Source organism: Asparagus officinalis, chromosome 8 (genome assembly GCF_001876935.1).
Source record: "Asparagus officinalis chromosome 8, Aspof.V1, whole genome shotgun sequence".
Classification (NCBI taxonomy): domain Eukaryota; kingdom Viridiplantae; phylum Streptophyta; class Magnoliopsida; order Asparagales; family Asparagaceae; genus Asparagus; species Asparagus officinalis.
Window position 1 is genome coordinate 88,545,191 of NC_033801.1, and position 14,902 is coordinate 88,560,092.

The window sequence follows — 14,902 nt, forward strand, 5'->3', positions numbered from 1 at the left end:
GGAGGAGGATGACCGGGAGGGGCTGCTGGCTCTGGTTTCATTGCCTCGCGAAGCAGTGGTTGCGTTCCATAGGGAGCTGAGGAAGATTGTGATGGACGGTTTTGCCCCCGAACCTGTAAGTTCTGCTCTTTGATGGGAGCCATTAAGAGGGTATTGCTGGAAATATGAGGTGTTAAAAATAAAGATGGGTTATACCCATTTTGTTACTGTTGGTTGTTAGGAGCGAGTAAGAGGGCAATGTCGAAATATGAGATGTAAAAAGTAAATATGGGTTACACCCATTTTGCTGGCTTTTAGGAATGTTTGATATTATAGGCATGCATGGAGAGTATGAGAGAATAACCCCAAAAACTCACCACAAATTTGGAGTTTTGATATAGAACCAGGACCTTTGTAAAACTGAACGTATCATGAACCAAGGGAAAAAGTAATCCTTGCATCCTAAAAACTTAGCATTCACAATTATTTTAACATACATATAAAGAATTCATGTTTCACAAAGTAAATGGTTGGGGATGCTACGTGCATCTTCAAGTTACATGAATTAAATGATGTCGAGAAAGACAACAAAGAGATTGAACTCAACCCAAAGTAACGAAACAAGAGGAACATAGAGGTATAATGGACATATCAGTGTAAATGTAGGATGACTATAAAAGAATTCCATAGTCCAAATAACAAGCAAAGATTTAGCAAGATTCAAAGAAAACAAGCTCATCCAGTGAAGAGAGACTCCAGTCAACGGAACAATGTACCTGAGATGAAAACTAAGGATAATTTATATCATACAAGAATAGAGAACACCAGCCAGTGACAGTTGAATGTCGTTTACATAAGTTCGTTGGATATTTGGAACAGCAACGATATAGCTAACTTGATAATTATACTGCATACTGGTAACATGTTATATGGTGTTAAAAAGAAATTAAAGCAGGTCATAATCTAATTATAGCAGCTAGGATCAGGATACAACTTTTTTCATATGTAAAACAACACATGCATCATGTCAACAACTTACAGCTGAAGCAGAGCTTAAAAGCTTTCCTTGGCATTCCAAAACTGAATCTGGAAAAGTAAAAGGAAAAAATTAGTGACTTCCAACTATGTGGTTAACTTATTTGTTTGTGTAAGTTGGCATTGTAAAAAGAACACAGCTCATTAAGAAAAACAAATGCTACAGATACCAATAGGAGATTCTTCAATGAATGTCAATGGACCCCTCCATTACCTAAAAACCTCATGCGGGTTAATTTTTTTTTTTTACTCTAAATATGCCCCCGCTGGTTGAGCTTTGAACAGAAACATGGACTTACACAACAATATCAGTTCTTTTAATGTCCATTTTAAATTCATGGCCAGATTTGAACCTGGTTGATCTGATACCTCAAAGGACCCTACTGCTACACCAAAACTCTCAAGTTGTGGTGACAATTTAGGCCTTATAATTTTATACTGTAACAATGAACTACAATTGGTCAGTGTACATGTTTTCATACTAATGTCCAAGAGGAAATAAATGTTTGAAGAATTTTTTATTGCAAAGGGAAGGCATGGTAGAATAAAGAAACTCTTTAATTTCATGCCAATTTGTTTAATCAAAATATTAGTTGATGAGAGTAGAATAAATTAACATCCTTATGAGCTTCCTATTAGGGTAACTAGGACTCTTTGTTCATTTATCCTTAAAGTTGTACAGAGTCCAATTTATCAAAGGGAGTGCCTTGGAATAGATGGATGCTAATGTTTAATACAATTTGAGGAGTTTGATGGCTAGTTTGGTCAAAATATTACACACTTATTTGGATGGAAGAAGTGAAACAGCTAATGATTTGCATAAGACAAGAAAAAACTGTAGTTTTAAAAAAAAATTGTTCGATTCAAATGATGGGTTAAAGAAGTCATAGTGCTTACACAGGCAACTAGAGTTATTGTATATACGACTAGGTTTTTCTGATGAACATCTAATACAAGCATATAAATTCTTCTGTTGACGCACACACAGGAACTTCACTTAAATTGCAGTAGAAACACACAACCAGAAACAAGCATATTTTCTGCAAGGGCTTAAATTAAAGTGAAAACTTAAAATACACTCACTAAGAATGAAATGGAGTAAAAGATCAGAGCATCAATCAAACAACAGAATGCGTGATCTAACTTAGAACGAATCAATAACGAATTTAACTGTGTATATATATAGAGAAACGGAATAAAATGTCAGAAAAGGTAATAAAAGTAATTTGTTCATAAAACTAGGAGCTTTTGAATAGGAATAGAGCACCATTTACTTAGTATAGAATCAATAAAGATAGCAGATTATTTTTTAACAAAAAGGCAGACAAAAACAGAAATTTAATTGTATTTTGCTCTTTTTGTGTGTTGTAGAACAATAAAAGATGGAAGAATAAATATATATAAAGCAATCTTAGGATAGGACTATTAATTACTTACCATTTGTCCTATAGCATTTTATTGGAACCACTGTCCTGTTTGTTCTCTTGAGGAAGGGTTCGGATTGTCTCAGAAACACCGCATTTTTTGTACTTGCGGGAGCGTTTCTTGCTGTTGCTGGGACCTGGGATCTGTATGTGACCTGACAGCCTTGCCAGCCTTGCTTGATCATCTGACACAACCTCTGTTTCAACTTCAATTACCTGTGCAGGGGAATAATTATTGGAGACAGGGCCGAGATGTCCACTTGTTGAGCCCTTGGGTTGACAGTTCTTCTTCACAGTTTTTCCTTTGGGGTTTTGTATAGTAGGTAGTATAGAGCGATCTGCTGCAGAAACTTTTCAAGATAACACATCAAGTAAAAATTTAGAAGTAACGGATGGAAAATGTAATTTAACAGTTTAGCACATATTTTTCCCAACAGGGCACAAACATGTGCTACTTTGTTATTTGAATTTCTACATCAGCCATTTCACTAATTTTAATCAAAATTTATTAAACAGAAAATTTTGTTATTGCAGCATTAGCAAAACCATGACAAGCAAAACATATATATACAAGCTACCTGGGAGATTGCCATTTGTTGGTAAAACATGCATGCCATTTTCAAAGGAGCAGTATAACCATCGTGATTATCAAGAACTAGTTTCAAGGGCTTATCGTCCTGCGGCACAATTGAACCACTACCCCTATTAAATGCATCAACTAGTATGTCCTTTGACTTAATAACCTCAGTCATAACAGTGCTCATATCAGATTCACCTGCAATCATAGAGAGGACACTAATCAGCTTTTTTAAGAAGCAAACTTTACTAAAATTCTCAGTTCATCTCTTAATCAACTAATGAGAGGAACAAACCCAATATACGGTCAATAACAGTGCGAGCTCCAAACTGTTCAGCCTCTTGTTTGCTCCTTCCAGGACCACCTACATACATTTTTCCATCAAAGACAACAGAAGAAATAAATGTCGGAAACAGTCCCGCTAACTGGGAAGTTGTATATGTTGGCAGCCCCATTCTCATCTTAGCTATTCTCATCTTAGCTGCATACTCATGGAGGATAGATTTGTAAAATATATTATCCAGAGAGAAAATGAGCTTGTGAAAGCCTGAAAGATAAAATAACCCAAGTTAGCAAGAACAAACCACAAAATAACGGGGTCATAGTGATGAAAAAATAGTGTATATGTTCGTTTTTTCTTGAAAGTGCCACCCTTTTTGTTCTTGCAGAAGCGCTTTCCGCTACTGTTGGGATTTTGGTTCCTAGAACTACTGTTGGATCATCTGATAGGTCTGCGATTTTAACTACAATTACCTGTCGAGGGCAAGATTCACTGATGACAAAGTAGAGATGTCCATTTGTTGAGGCTTGAGGTTAGTTGTTCCATTGTTTTCTTTGACATTTTCTACCATAGCTGGTAGTGTCGGGAGAACTGCTGCAGGAACATTCCAAGATAACACATCAAATTCAAATTTTGAAATAGCAAAAGCCTTGACAAGCAACACATATGAATATAAAATACCTGGTACGTTACTACTTCTTGATAAAACATGCATGTTGTGATCATCTGACACAACCTCTGTTTCAACTTCAATTACCTATGCAGGGAAAGAATTATTGGAGACAGGGCCGAGATGTCCACTTGTTGAGCCCTCGGGTTGACTGTTCTTTTTGACAGTTTTTCCATTGGGGTTTTCTATAGTTGGTAGTATAGAGTGATCTACTGCAGGAACTTTTCAAGATAACACATCAAGTAAATATTTAGAAGTAGCGGATGGAAAATGTAATTTAACAGTTTAGCACATATTTTTCCCAACAGGGCACAAACATGTGCTACTTTGTTATTTTACTTTCTACATCAGCCATTTCACTACATTTAATCAAAATGTATTAAACAGAAAATTTTATTATTCCAACATTAGCAAAACCATGACAATCAAAACATATTAATACAAGCTACCTGGGAGATTGCCATTTGTTGGTAAAACATGCATGCCATTTTCAAATGGAGCAGTATAACCAGAGTGATTAGCAAGAGTTAGTTTCAAAGGCATATTATTGTCCTGCGGCACAATTGAATCACTACCCCTGTTAAATGCATCAACTAGTATGCCCTTTGACTTAATAACCTCAGTCATAACAGTGCTCATATCAGATTCACCTGCAATCACAGAGAGGACAATAATCAGCTTTTTTCAGAAGCTAACTTTACTAAAATTCTAAGTTCGTCTCTTAATCAACTAATGAGAGGAACAAACCCAATATACGGTCAATAACAGTGCGAGCTCCAAACTGTTCAGCCTCTTGTTTGCTCCTTCCAGGACCACCTACATATATTTTTTTCGTCAAAGACAACAGAAGAAATAAATGTCGAAAACGGGTCCCTCTAATGGGGAAGTTGTATATGTTGGCAGCCCCATTCTCATTTTAGTTGCATACTCATGGAGGATAGATTTGCAAAACATATTATCTTGGAGCAGAGAGAAATTGAGCTCGTGAAAGTCTGAAAGATAGAATAACCCAAGTTAGCAAGAACAAACCACAAAATAACAGGGTCATAGTTATGAAAAAATAGTGTATATGTTCTCTTTTTCTTGAAAGCGCCACCCTTTTTGTTCTTGCAGAAGCACTTTCCGCTGCTGTTGGGATTTTGGTTTCTGGAACTATTGCTGGATCATCTAATAGGTCTGCGATTTTAACTACAATTACCTGTGGAGGGCAAGATTCACTGATGACATAGTAGAGATGTCCATTTGTTGAGCCTTGAGGTTGGTTGTTCCATTGTTGAGTTTTTTCTTTGGCATTTTCTACGATAGCTGGTAGTGTCGGGAGAACTGCTGCAGGAACTTTCCAAGATAACACATCAAATTCAAATTTTGAAATAGCAAAAGCATTCACAAGCAACACATATGTATATAAAATACCTGGTAGGTTACTACTTCTTAATAAAACATGCATGTTGTGATCATCTGACACAACCTCTGTTTCAACTTCAATTACCTTTGCAGGGGAAGAATTATTGGAGACAGGGCCGAAATGTCTACTTGTTGAGCCCTCGGGTTGACTGTTCTTTTTGACAGCTTTTCCTTTAGGGTTTTCTATAGTTGGTAGTATAGAGTGATCTGCTGCAGAAACTTTTCAAGATAACACATCAATTAAAAATTTAGAAGTAGCGGATGGAAAATGTAATTTAACAGTTTAGCACATATTTTTCCTAACAGGGCACAAACATGTGCTACTTTGTTATTTGACTTTCTACATCAGTTATTTAACTAATATTAATCAAAATGTATTAAACAGAAAAATTTGTTATTGGAGCATTAGCAAAACCATGACAAGCAAAACATATGAATACGAGATACCTGGGAGATTGTCATTTGTTGGTAAAACATGCATGCCATTTTCAAACGGAGCAGTATAACCAGAGTGATTATAAAGAGTTAGTTTCAAGGGCATATTATCGTCCTGCGGCACAATTGAACCACTACCCCTGTTAAATGCATCAACTAGTATGCCCTTTGACTTAATAACCTCAGTCATAACAATGCTCATATCAGATTCACCTGCAATCATAGAGAGGACACTAATCAGCTTTTTTCAGAAGTTAACTTTACTAAAATTCTCAGTTCGTCTCTTAATCAACTAATGAGAGGAACAAACCCAATATACGGTCAATAACAGTGCGAGCTCCAAACTGTTCAGCCTCTTGTTTGCTCCTTCCAGGACCACCACCTACATACATTTTTCCGTCAAAGATAACAGAAGAAATAAATGTCGGGAACAGTCCTGCTAACTGGGAAGTTGTATATGTTGGCAGCCCCATTCTCATTTTAGTCGCATACTCATGAAGGATAGATTTACAAAATATATTATCCTGGAGCAGAGAGAAAATGAGCTTGTGAAAGTCTGAAAGATAGAATAACCCAAGTTAGCAAGAACAAACCACCAAATAACGGGGTCATAGTTATGAAAAAATAGTGTATATGTTCGCTTTTTTTGAAAGCGCCACCCTTTTGGTTCTTGTAGAAGAGCTTTCCGCTGCTGTTGGGATTTTGGTTCCTAGAACTATTGCTGGATCATCTGATTGGTCTGCGATTTTAACTACAATTACCTGTGGAGGGCAAGATTCACTGATGACATAGTAGAGATGTCCATTGGTCTGCGATTTTAACTACAATTACCTGTGGAGGGCAAGATTCACTGATGACATAGTAGAGATGTCCATTTGTTGAGCCTTGAGGTTGGTTGTTCCATTGTTGAGTTTTTTTCTTTGGCATTTTCTACCATAGCTGGTAGTGTCGGGAGAACTGCTGCAGGAACTTTCCAAGATAACACATCAAATTCAAATTTTGAAATAGCAAAAGCCTTGACAAGCAACACATATGAATATAAAATACCTGGTAGGTTACTACTTCTTGATAAAACATGCATGCTTTGATCATCTAACACAACCTCTGTTTCAACTTCAATTACCTGTGCAGGGGAAGAATTATTGGAGACAGGGCCGAAATGTCCACTTGTTGAGCCCTCGGGTTGATTGTTCTTTTTGACAGTTTTTCCTTTGGGGTTTTCTATAGTTGGTAGTATAGAGTAATCTGCTGCAGAAACTTTTCAAGATAACACATTAATTACAAATTTAGAAGTAGCGGATGGAAAATGTAATTTAACAGTTTAGCACATATTTTTCCCAACAGGGCACAAACATGTGCTACTTTGTTATTTGACTTTCTACATCAGTCATTTCACTAATATTAATCAAAATGTATTAAACAAAAAAATTTGTTATTGCAGCATTAGCAAAACCTTGACAAGCAAAACATATGAATACAAGCTACCTGGGAGATTGCCATTTGTTGGTAAAACATGCATGTCATTTTCAAACGGAGTAGTATAACCAGAGTGATTATCAAGAGTTAGTTTCAAGGGCATATTATCGTCCTGCGACACAATTGAACCACTACCCCTGTTAAATGCATCAACTAGTATGCCCTTTGACTTAATAACCTCAGTCATAACAGTGCTCATATCAGATTCACCTGCAATCATAAGAGAGGACACTAATCAACTTTTTTCAGAAGCTAACTTTAATAAAATTCTCAGTTCGTCTCTTAATCAACTAATGAGAGGAACAAACCCAATTTACGGTCAATAACAGTGCGAGCTCCAAACTGTTTAGCCTCTTGTTTGCTCTTTCCAGGACCACCTACATACATTTTTCTGTCAAAGACAACAGAAGAAATAAATGTCGGAAACAGTCCCGCTAACTGGGAAGTTGTATATGTTGACAGCCCCATTCTCATCTTAGCTGCATACTCATGGAGGATAGATTTGCAAAATATATTACCCTGGAGCAGAGAGAAAATAAGCTTGTGAAAGTCTGAAAGATAGAATAACCCAAGTTAGCAAGAACAAACCACAAAATAACGGGGTCATAGTTATGAAAAAATAGTGTATATGTTCACTTTTTCTTGAAAGCGCCACCCTTTTTGTTCTTGCTGAAGCGCTTTCCGCTGTTGTTGGGATTTTGGTTCCTGGAACTATTGCTGGATCATCTGATAGGTCTGTGATTTTAACTACAATTACCTGTGGAGGGCAAAATTCACTGATGACATAGTAGAGATGTCCATTTGTTGAGCCTTGAAGTTGGTTTTTCCATTGTCGAATTTTTCCTTTGGCATTTTCTACCATAGCTGGTAGTGTCGGGTGAACTGCTGCATGAACTTTCCAAGATAACACATCAAATTCAAATTTTGAAATAGCAAAAGCCTTGACAAGCAACACATGAATATAAAATACCTGGTAGGTTACTACTTCTTGATAAAACATGCATGTTGTTTTCCTTGCTATTTCTATAACCAGGATGATTAGCAAAAGATGCATTTAAGAGAACAATATTGTTTTGTGGTGCAGTTGAACCAGAATGCATGTCTTTTTCAGAGGCAGCAATAGAACCATGTTGATAATCAAGAGTCATTTTCAAGGGCATAACATCGTCATGTGGCACAAATGAACCATTGCCACTACTAAATGCATCAAAGAATTTGCCCTTTGACTTGATAATCTCAGCCATAACAATGCTCCTGTCAGATTTACCTGGAATTATAGATGGAGCACAAATCAGTTATTCTTAGAATCCAATTTTACCATTTCAAAAGTTCAAATCATAATCAACCAAGGAGAGAAGCAAACCTAATATCCAGTCAACAACAGTGCGAGCTCCAAGCTGCTCAGCGTCTCTTTTGCTCCTAGCTGGAACACCTTTATAAGTTTTTCCGTCAAAGAACACAGAAGTAATAAATGTTGAAAAATGTGCCCCTGATTTGGAGGTTGTATATCTAGGCAGCTCTAAATTCATCTTGGCTGCGTACTCATGGAGGATAGTCTTGCAAAATGTAGTATCCTGGAGTCAAGAGAAAATGAGATTGAAAAAAGTCTTAAGGTGAATAATCTCAGTTAACAAAAAAGGCTTGCAAGATAGAGGATTAATTTCTCTAAATACCCATAACTAACAGGGACATAGTGATGGGAAATTAATGTAACAAAATACAAAAAGTGGTTAAGAAAACTGGTTAAGATATACTGAGTGAAGTTGTCAGCAATAGAAAGGAAGCCAACGTTATATTTCATAGCTAACTTGAGAGCAGGGAAAATACAAAACCATCAAAACATTGCCTGTGGTGACTTTTATTTATGATTATTTTATGTAATGGTTAACTGTTTCCTCAAGTTTGAACTAACCAAACAGCTTTAATTACCAAGGATGCCCCTAGATGTTTGTAACTGAATAGTTGATAAGAGAAACATGGATGTGGGTTTGCTTAATAGCTTGGCTGATGTTGTAGCTATAACTTCTTGATGCCATGCCTAACATGAGAAGCAATCCATAAAAAACACTTAACATTCTGTGACAAGCTTGAGGAGCAAGAGCACATACTTTTTCCTGAGGACAACAACATGTATATGTTACTAAGGGCGATAGCAATATTGTATTTCAGTAGGAAAAAAGAGAACATAATGATAGAAAATGATGAAAAAAGGTAATGGTTGTCAATAGTAGAAAGAGGTATCATGACAGGAATGAGAAACCTGCAAGATCCTCTGGACATGGTGCCAACATACAGTTCTATTATTTATCCTTTGGGTTTCAGCCTTCAATGTTGCATAAGGGATCTATTTGTTGAGAACTTAAAGTGTTAAGTAATTTAAGGAAAGATTGGATTTAATGTCTATGCATGAAAGGAAATAGGAATTGAAAATGATTCTAGTTTTGACAGCTGTGATCGATTTCGAGGCATCTGATAAAGCAATTAGATATAGTGAGACCCAATGTGGAACTAGGCGAATTCAACAACTCCTACTGCACTCTTCCCCTTCTAGATACCCAGGCTAGAATGCATGTAACTGCTTCGATTATACGCAATTACATGTATGCTTTTCGAGGGCTAAAAATCCTATACGTCCTTGGTTGTAGAGAAACTCTGCAACATGTTTATGTACGCTAGTAAGATTTCTTCAATCCATGGACCTCATGAATGATATTGTTTACATAAATTATATAAAAAAGCTTTTAACTGTAAGACCGTTAAATGGACCAATACTATCGATCCAAATAAGTAACTGCAAGATTTTCTCTACAATATAGGTTTTAAAGAATCTCATATTTGCCAGTAATTAGTAGATTAAATATGTAATGAAAATAAAAGACGGTATGCCTCACACACCAGAGCACTTGGCTAAAATAAATATGTAGACAGCAAGTTCAATATGGAAGCATTGTCCAAATATAAAATTTGCATCTTGAGTTAAATATGGTAACAGAGAGCATGCAACTACCCCCTTCAGATGAATAATTGCGTTAAGAACATTTGAAACAGGCTTTCTATCTAATTTTGCACCTAAGATATCTGACCAATTATAACAAGAAGATTAGTTATCGGAGTATATGTGCATTGTGCAACCTTATGAGAGATGTAACACTCAGGGTACTGTTGTCTCTCAATCATACATGATGTTGCCTATCACTCACATACAGGATAATGTGTGATATGCACTTCAACTTTCAAGAAACTTCTTCTTAAAAAACAAATTGACTCAGAAGTTTCAGGTTCAGTTTCAGAATTAGTTTTGTGCCGAACATCATAATGCATATGAAATTCTGGTCATGTGAATGTAAGGGTGTGCAATCGAGCCCTTAAGCAAGTCAATTCTATTTGAATTTAGCTTGTTTATAAATTTGAACAAAATAAATCAAGCTACATGAATAGAAGCTGACTACGAGCTGTGCATCATCACTGATTGCTCTTGGATTGAGCATTTTAATGTTCACACCAACCATATTCAATCTATGCATTGGAGAAAGCATAATATTTAAGATGTGCCAAGAATTTTTGCGCACTTTTTCCCTATTTACTTATGAAATAACTTATATTACAGTGTGCTTCCGATAGAATAACTGTATCTACACTAAAAACAAATGCTAAAGGTTTGTTCATATTGTTAATTGATTCCAATATGACAAACTTCATAATGGCAGTATGTGTTATATTTAAAATAGCACCTAACCTTATGGTATATGCTGTGCATGCAATCACTCATATATCTTAACTAAGCAACAAACATGAACTAGAACTAGAAGGGTCCAGCATGATTTCAGCCTAAATACTAAGCTAAACATGAACAATTCGAACCGCTCGTCTGTTTGAGATCTCTATGCCAAGGATTTATATTCAGCGTTCTAACAATGATATCTTTCTTTTTATCATCAACTTGCCCTCATAGAATCACTTTGTTATTCACAATCTGGCTTCTGTTTACAACATGCCCATGCTCCCAAGCAAATTCTCCTCAATTTGTTGAACAGAAGCTTTGAGAGAAATCTTTTTTTTTAATGTTTACTCCTATGTGATCAACTTGACATGCTATACTTAGGGATCTGATTAGTCATTTTGCACCATATTATCTACCCAGATCAATTGAAGCATTACTTGTTTTACTGTGCAATATATCTGTAGAAACATCAAAGTGCTGTCAAACAAACCACCCGGATAAACAAAGGACATACCCATATCGGATGCACACTGGATGTCATACTTGACAGGTATATGATGGACACTCTTTGTAGTTTATTCTACAATTTTACAAAGTAACCTAGATACAACTGGAGAAGCATCCAACATACACAATTAGAAATGAAATCCATGTGAAGATAGAAATTGCATAAACTTCAGAAATTTGGTTCATGAATGATCGGGTTTGCCACTTTACCAAACATGAAGCACTACTTGACCTCATAATAAATCAAGATAGCAATTGAGCATCTTTAGATATTACCAAAGAAAGTATCTAAAGAGAGAGAACATAGTGCACGAATAGTTCATATGAGCAAAGAAAAGAACATGTGCCATACGTTGGGAATCAGTGAGATTCCATCCAGCTTCATCTTACTTAAAACGCCATCGAGAGCGAGTTTTGCTGCATTCTGCTTAGCTTCTTTTTGCCTCAGAAATACATGCGGAGATACAAACTTCGTCCCGTCAACAATGACAGATGACCTAAACAATGGGCGATGTAGAGATCCTTCATTACATGTTTGATAAACAGGTAATTAAGGGAATCGATGCTCTCTGAGCAAACTCCAGCAACCTGCTTTTATACTTGAACCCGTCTTGTGTCCCTTGAAATCAAGCGAAGTGCGTGAAATAAGTAAAGAATAATATTTATTTCTTTGTTATGCCTTGAGACTGAAATACGGGTGAAAAGGGTAGCGCTTTTCTTGTTTTTCAAGAGTAGGATGATTTTGGGGAAGATTTCGGTACAAAATTTTAGCACATCACTTTAAAATATAGTTTAGGTAAAGCCAGTGAAGCTGGAAGTTAAAAAGTGTTAGGACAAAATTTTCTCCATTTTCTTTGCCCTAAATTTGTCGAAATAGTGTAAGAAAAGGGAAAGTTTCTGTTGTTAAAGCATAATAATCGAAACATAACGCACCAAATGTTAGTAGACTCTGAACAAGAAATAACCCCAGCTCTAAAAATCCACACAACCGTACTAAATAAACTAAATTTAAAAGCAAAAATCCAAGGGGGGGAAACACTAAAAATATTACTCCTTTATGCCCTAAATCTGTTGCGCTACTGGAAATTAGCTAAAAAATGAGCGCAAAAATTCTATAATAAACGCACCAAAAGTCCTTCTAACTTTATCCTTTAAATTTATTGTTGTTAGAAAGAAAACTTCTCTGATGAAATTTTTGGTACAAAATCTTCCCATATTAAACATATGAACAACCTTAATATAATGCTCCAACTTTTTAGCAGAATCTAAAGAAGAAACAACCCAAACAGCTCAAATATGCACTGAAACTGTACCAAATGAGCTCAAAATTGAACGCAACAATCCCCAACAAATGCGCTAAAATTCCTGAAGAGCATAGTGAAAACTCAATCGGGTTCGCCATGGATCCGGCCTCCATCGAGGAGAAGTCAAAAACTAGGGTTAGGTGTTATCGAGGGGAGCGTGATACTTTGAAAGCAAAAACCACTACTGAGGAGCACTTACTTTTCTGTGCATGGTGTTCTCATTAGCCAATGAAAACCTAAGTAGGTTTGTTCACATGAAGTTTGAAGCTGTACGCTTCTTTGGATCAAAAGAGTGCAGTGTTGGATGAGAATCTCTCTCTGTGGTCAATTAACTTTATGGGCAGTGCAATAACTTTATGAGCAGTGCGATTTCAGGGACATAAATGGTGTGACTACTTTATGTTCAGCGGGAGGTGTGATCATTTCCATAGTTGTTGTTTTAGGTATATAGTCAAAGTCATGCTCACTTTCACTTTTGAATCAAAACTCTAATATGGCTAAATGTATTTAACTTCTTAATGAAAGTTCTGTACACCAATCTTACATCCATTCAATTCAATTAAGTTTTGTTTTGTACAGCTATAGTCAGACTTAGTTTCACACTCGAAACATCCGTCTTATGGCTAAATGTATTAAATTCATGGCTCGGTTAAGAGAATCATGCGTTTTCAATCTCAATAGAAGGTTTTAGGTAAGAAAGCATTTCACCGTTGAGTAACCTCTTACGGTAATATAAAGAGAAGCCTTTCATTGATGCGAAGCCCATCTCTGTGTTGAGAAATTTTTCGTGCGTCAATATGTGTATTGAGGGAGCATCCGTATACGTATATGTGGCTAAATTTTTTGACGGAAGAATTTTCAAACCTGAAAGACCACGGGACATAACCAGAATAGTCTTCGAAATCAATTCTGACCAGTTCCTGGTTTTCTACTCAGTCTTGAGCAATTGTATTTCAGTATTTTACACACTTAACTGGTGGAAAACTTTAAGCAAATAAAATCACAACTTCTAGGAAAATGAAAATAAATAGAGGCATCTGATTTGGTTACTGTGATGAACTGTTCTAGTACTCATTGAAACCCTGAATATAACTCACATCGATTAGCAGATTGTGCATCCTTTCGTACAGTACTGAATGTTATACACAACTCAGCTAGATGTTTAAAACTGTATCTGTTTATAATCTTGGAAACTTTTGGAGAAATAGTCTCACTAGAAGCTTGTATAACAGCCAATTAATATTCATCAACTTGTTAATCAGAGATTGGGAAAGATTGGTATATTATTGAATAGCTCTGTACATCAATATACAGATACATGGGGGAGCAATTATGGTATAAGACAACTCATATACAACCAGGATACAACTTTCCCAACACAACTTGTGCATATTACATGAGTTCTCATGACTAGTATACAGGCGAAGTCACAATCATCAATAAATTTTTTCCCTTCCCATCAGAGCATTGAATAAAGCAAATCAATAGTACTACATAGCCTGCTGATTTTTTTTTTCTCAGAATCATCTTACGCCTCGTTTGGTACGCGAGAATGGACATAAGTGAGAATGGAATGGAAGAAGTAATGGAATGGATTGTATGTGGGAATGGAATGGTCATTCTCATTCTCATGTTTGGGTACTTTTGAGGCTAGAATGAAAATCTCGTTTTCATTCCCATGTTTGGTATCACTTGTCCACAAGTGAGAATGGAATCGCATTTTCTAATAATGTCCTTACAACAACATATATTTTTAATAAGATAAAAATAAACATTAATGATAATAACTAAATAATTTTATTTATGCATATGTTATACTAATTTATGTGCATGTTATACTATTGTGCATGTCATCTCTCAAGTGTATGTTCTATTTATATTTTTTAAACAATACTCACTATTTCTTAGTCTTAAAAAATTAAAGAAAAATAAATAAAAGATTATCGCATCTTTCATAGGTCCAAAAAAAATATAAAGAATGATATCCACAGTTGATGCATATTGCATATGAAAAGGATGTCAGAATTACTAATGTGGAAATCAGTTGATTAATAGGGGTATAATTAAAAAATAAATAACTGATTTGATTC

The 14,902-nt window shown here is 35.8% G+C and overlaps 2 protein-coding genes across 30 annotated transcripts in view; one reads left to right on the forward strand and one right to left on the reverse strand.

The window, feature by feature from the left end:
- Window positions 1–1,077, forward strand: part of LOC109821495 (benzyl alcohol O-benzoyltransferase-like) — an 8,896-nt gene extending 7,819 nt beyond the window's left edge. Inside the window, exon 3 of the mRNA XM_020387680.1 lies at window positions 1,021–1,077. Coding sequence (XP_020243269.1) covers window positions 1,021–1,077 — 57 coding nt within the window. The remainder of the gene's footprint in view (window positions 1–1,020) is intronic.
- Window positions 429–13,193, reverse strand: LOC109819779. Of its 29 annotated transcripts, none has more exons than XR_002241629.1 (15): window positions 13,012–13,191; window positions 12,822–12,919; window positions 11,861–12,005; window positions 8,644–8,854; window positions 8,251–8,547; window positions 7,917–8,174; window positions 7,589–7,831; window positions 7,290–7,490; window positions 3,977–4,186; window positions 3,769–3,889; window positions 3,311–3,562; window positions 3,017–3,213; window positions 2,452–2,788; window positions 1,019–1,065; window positions 429–755 (listed from the first exon to the last, which is right to left on the reverse strand). XR_002241629.1 is itself a non-coding variant. In XM_020385672.1 (12 exons), exons 1-11 carry the CDS (start codon window positions 13,021–13,023, stop codon window positions 6,582–6,584), a joined length of 1,797 nt encoding a protein of 598 aa, XP_020241261.1. In that variant the 5' UTR covers window positions 13,024–13,192; the 3' UTR covers window positions 6,240–6,360; window positions 6,566–6,581. The 29 variants fall into 29 exon arrangements, 23 of the variants coding, with proteins under 23 accessions (XP_020241258.1, XP_020241256.1, XP_020241259.1 ...); XR_002241630.1 differs by having other exon boundaries at window positions 429–767; XR_002241628.1 differs by lacking the exon at window positions 429–755 and having other exon boundaries at window positions 775–1,065; window positions 3,769–3,886.

Bases quoted from the DNA above. Each gene is read 5' to 3' on its own strand.
- LOC109819779 (XM_020385669.1), bottom strand. The intron at 8,175-8,250 runs GTATTTTATATT...TATCTTGGAAAG, and splicing joins AAGAAGTAGTAACCTACCAG to TTCATGCAGCAGTTCACCCG. The intron at 7,491-7,588 runs GTTTGTTCCTCT...TTATGATTGCAG, and splicing joins TGTTATTGACCGTAAATTGG to GTGAATCTGATATGAGCACT.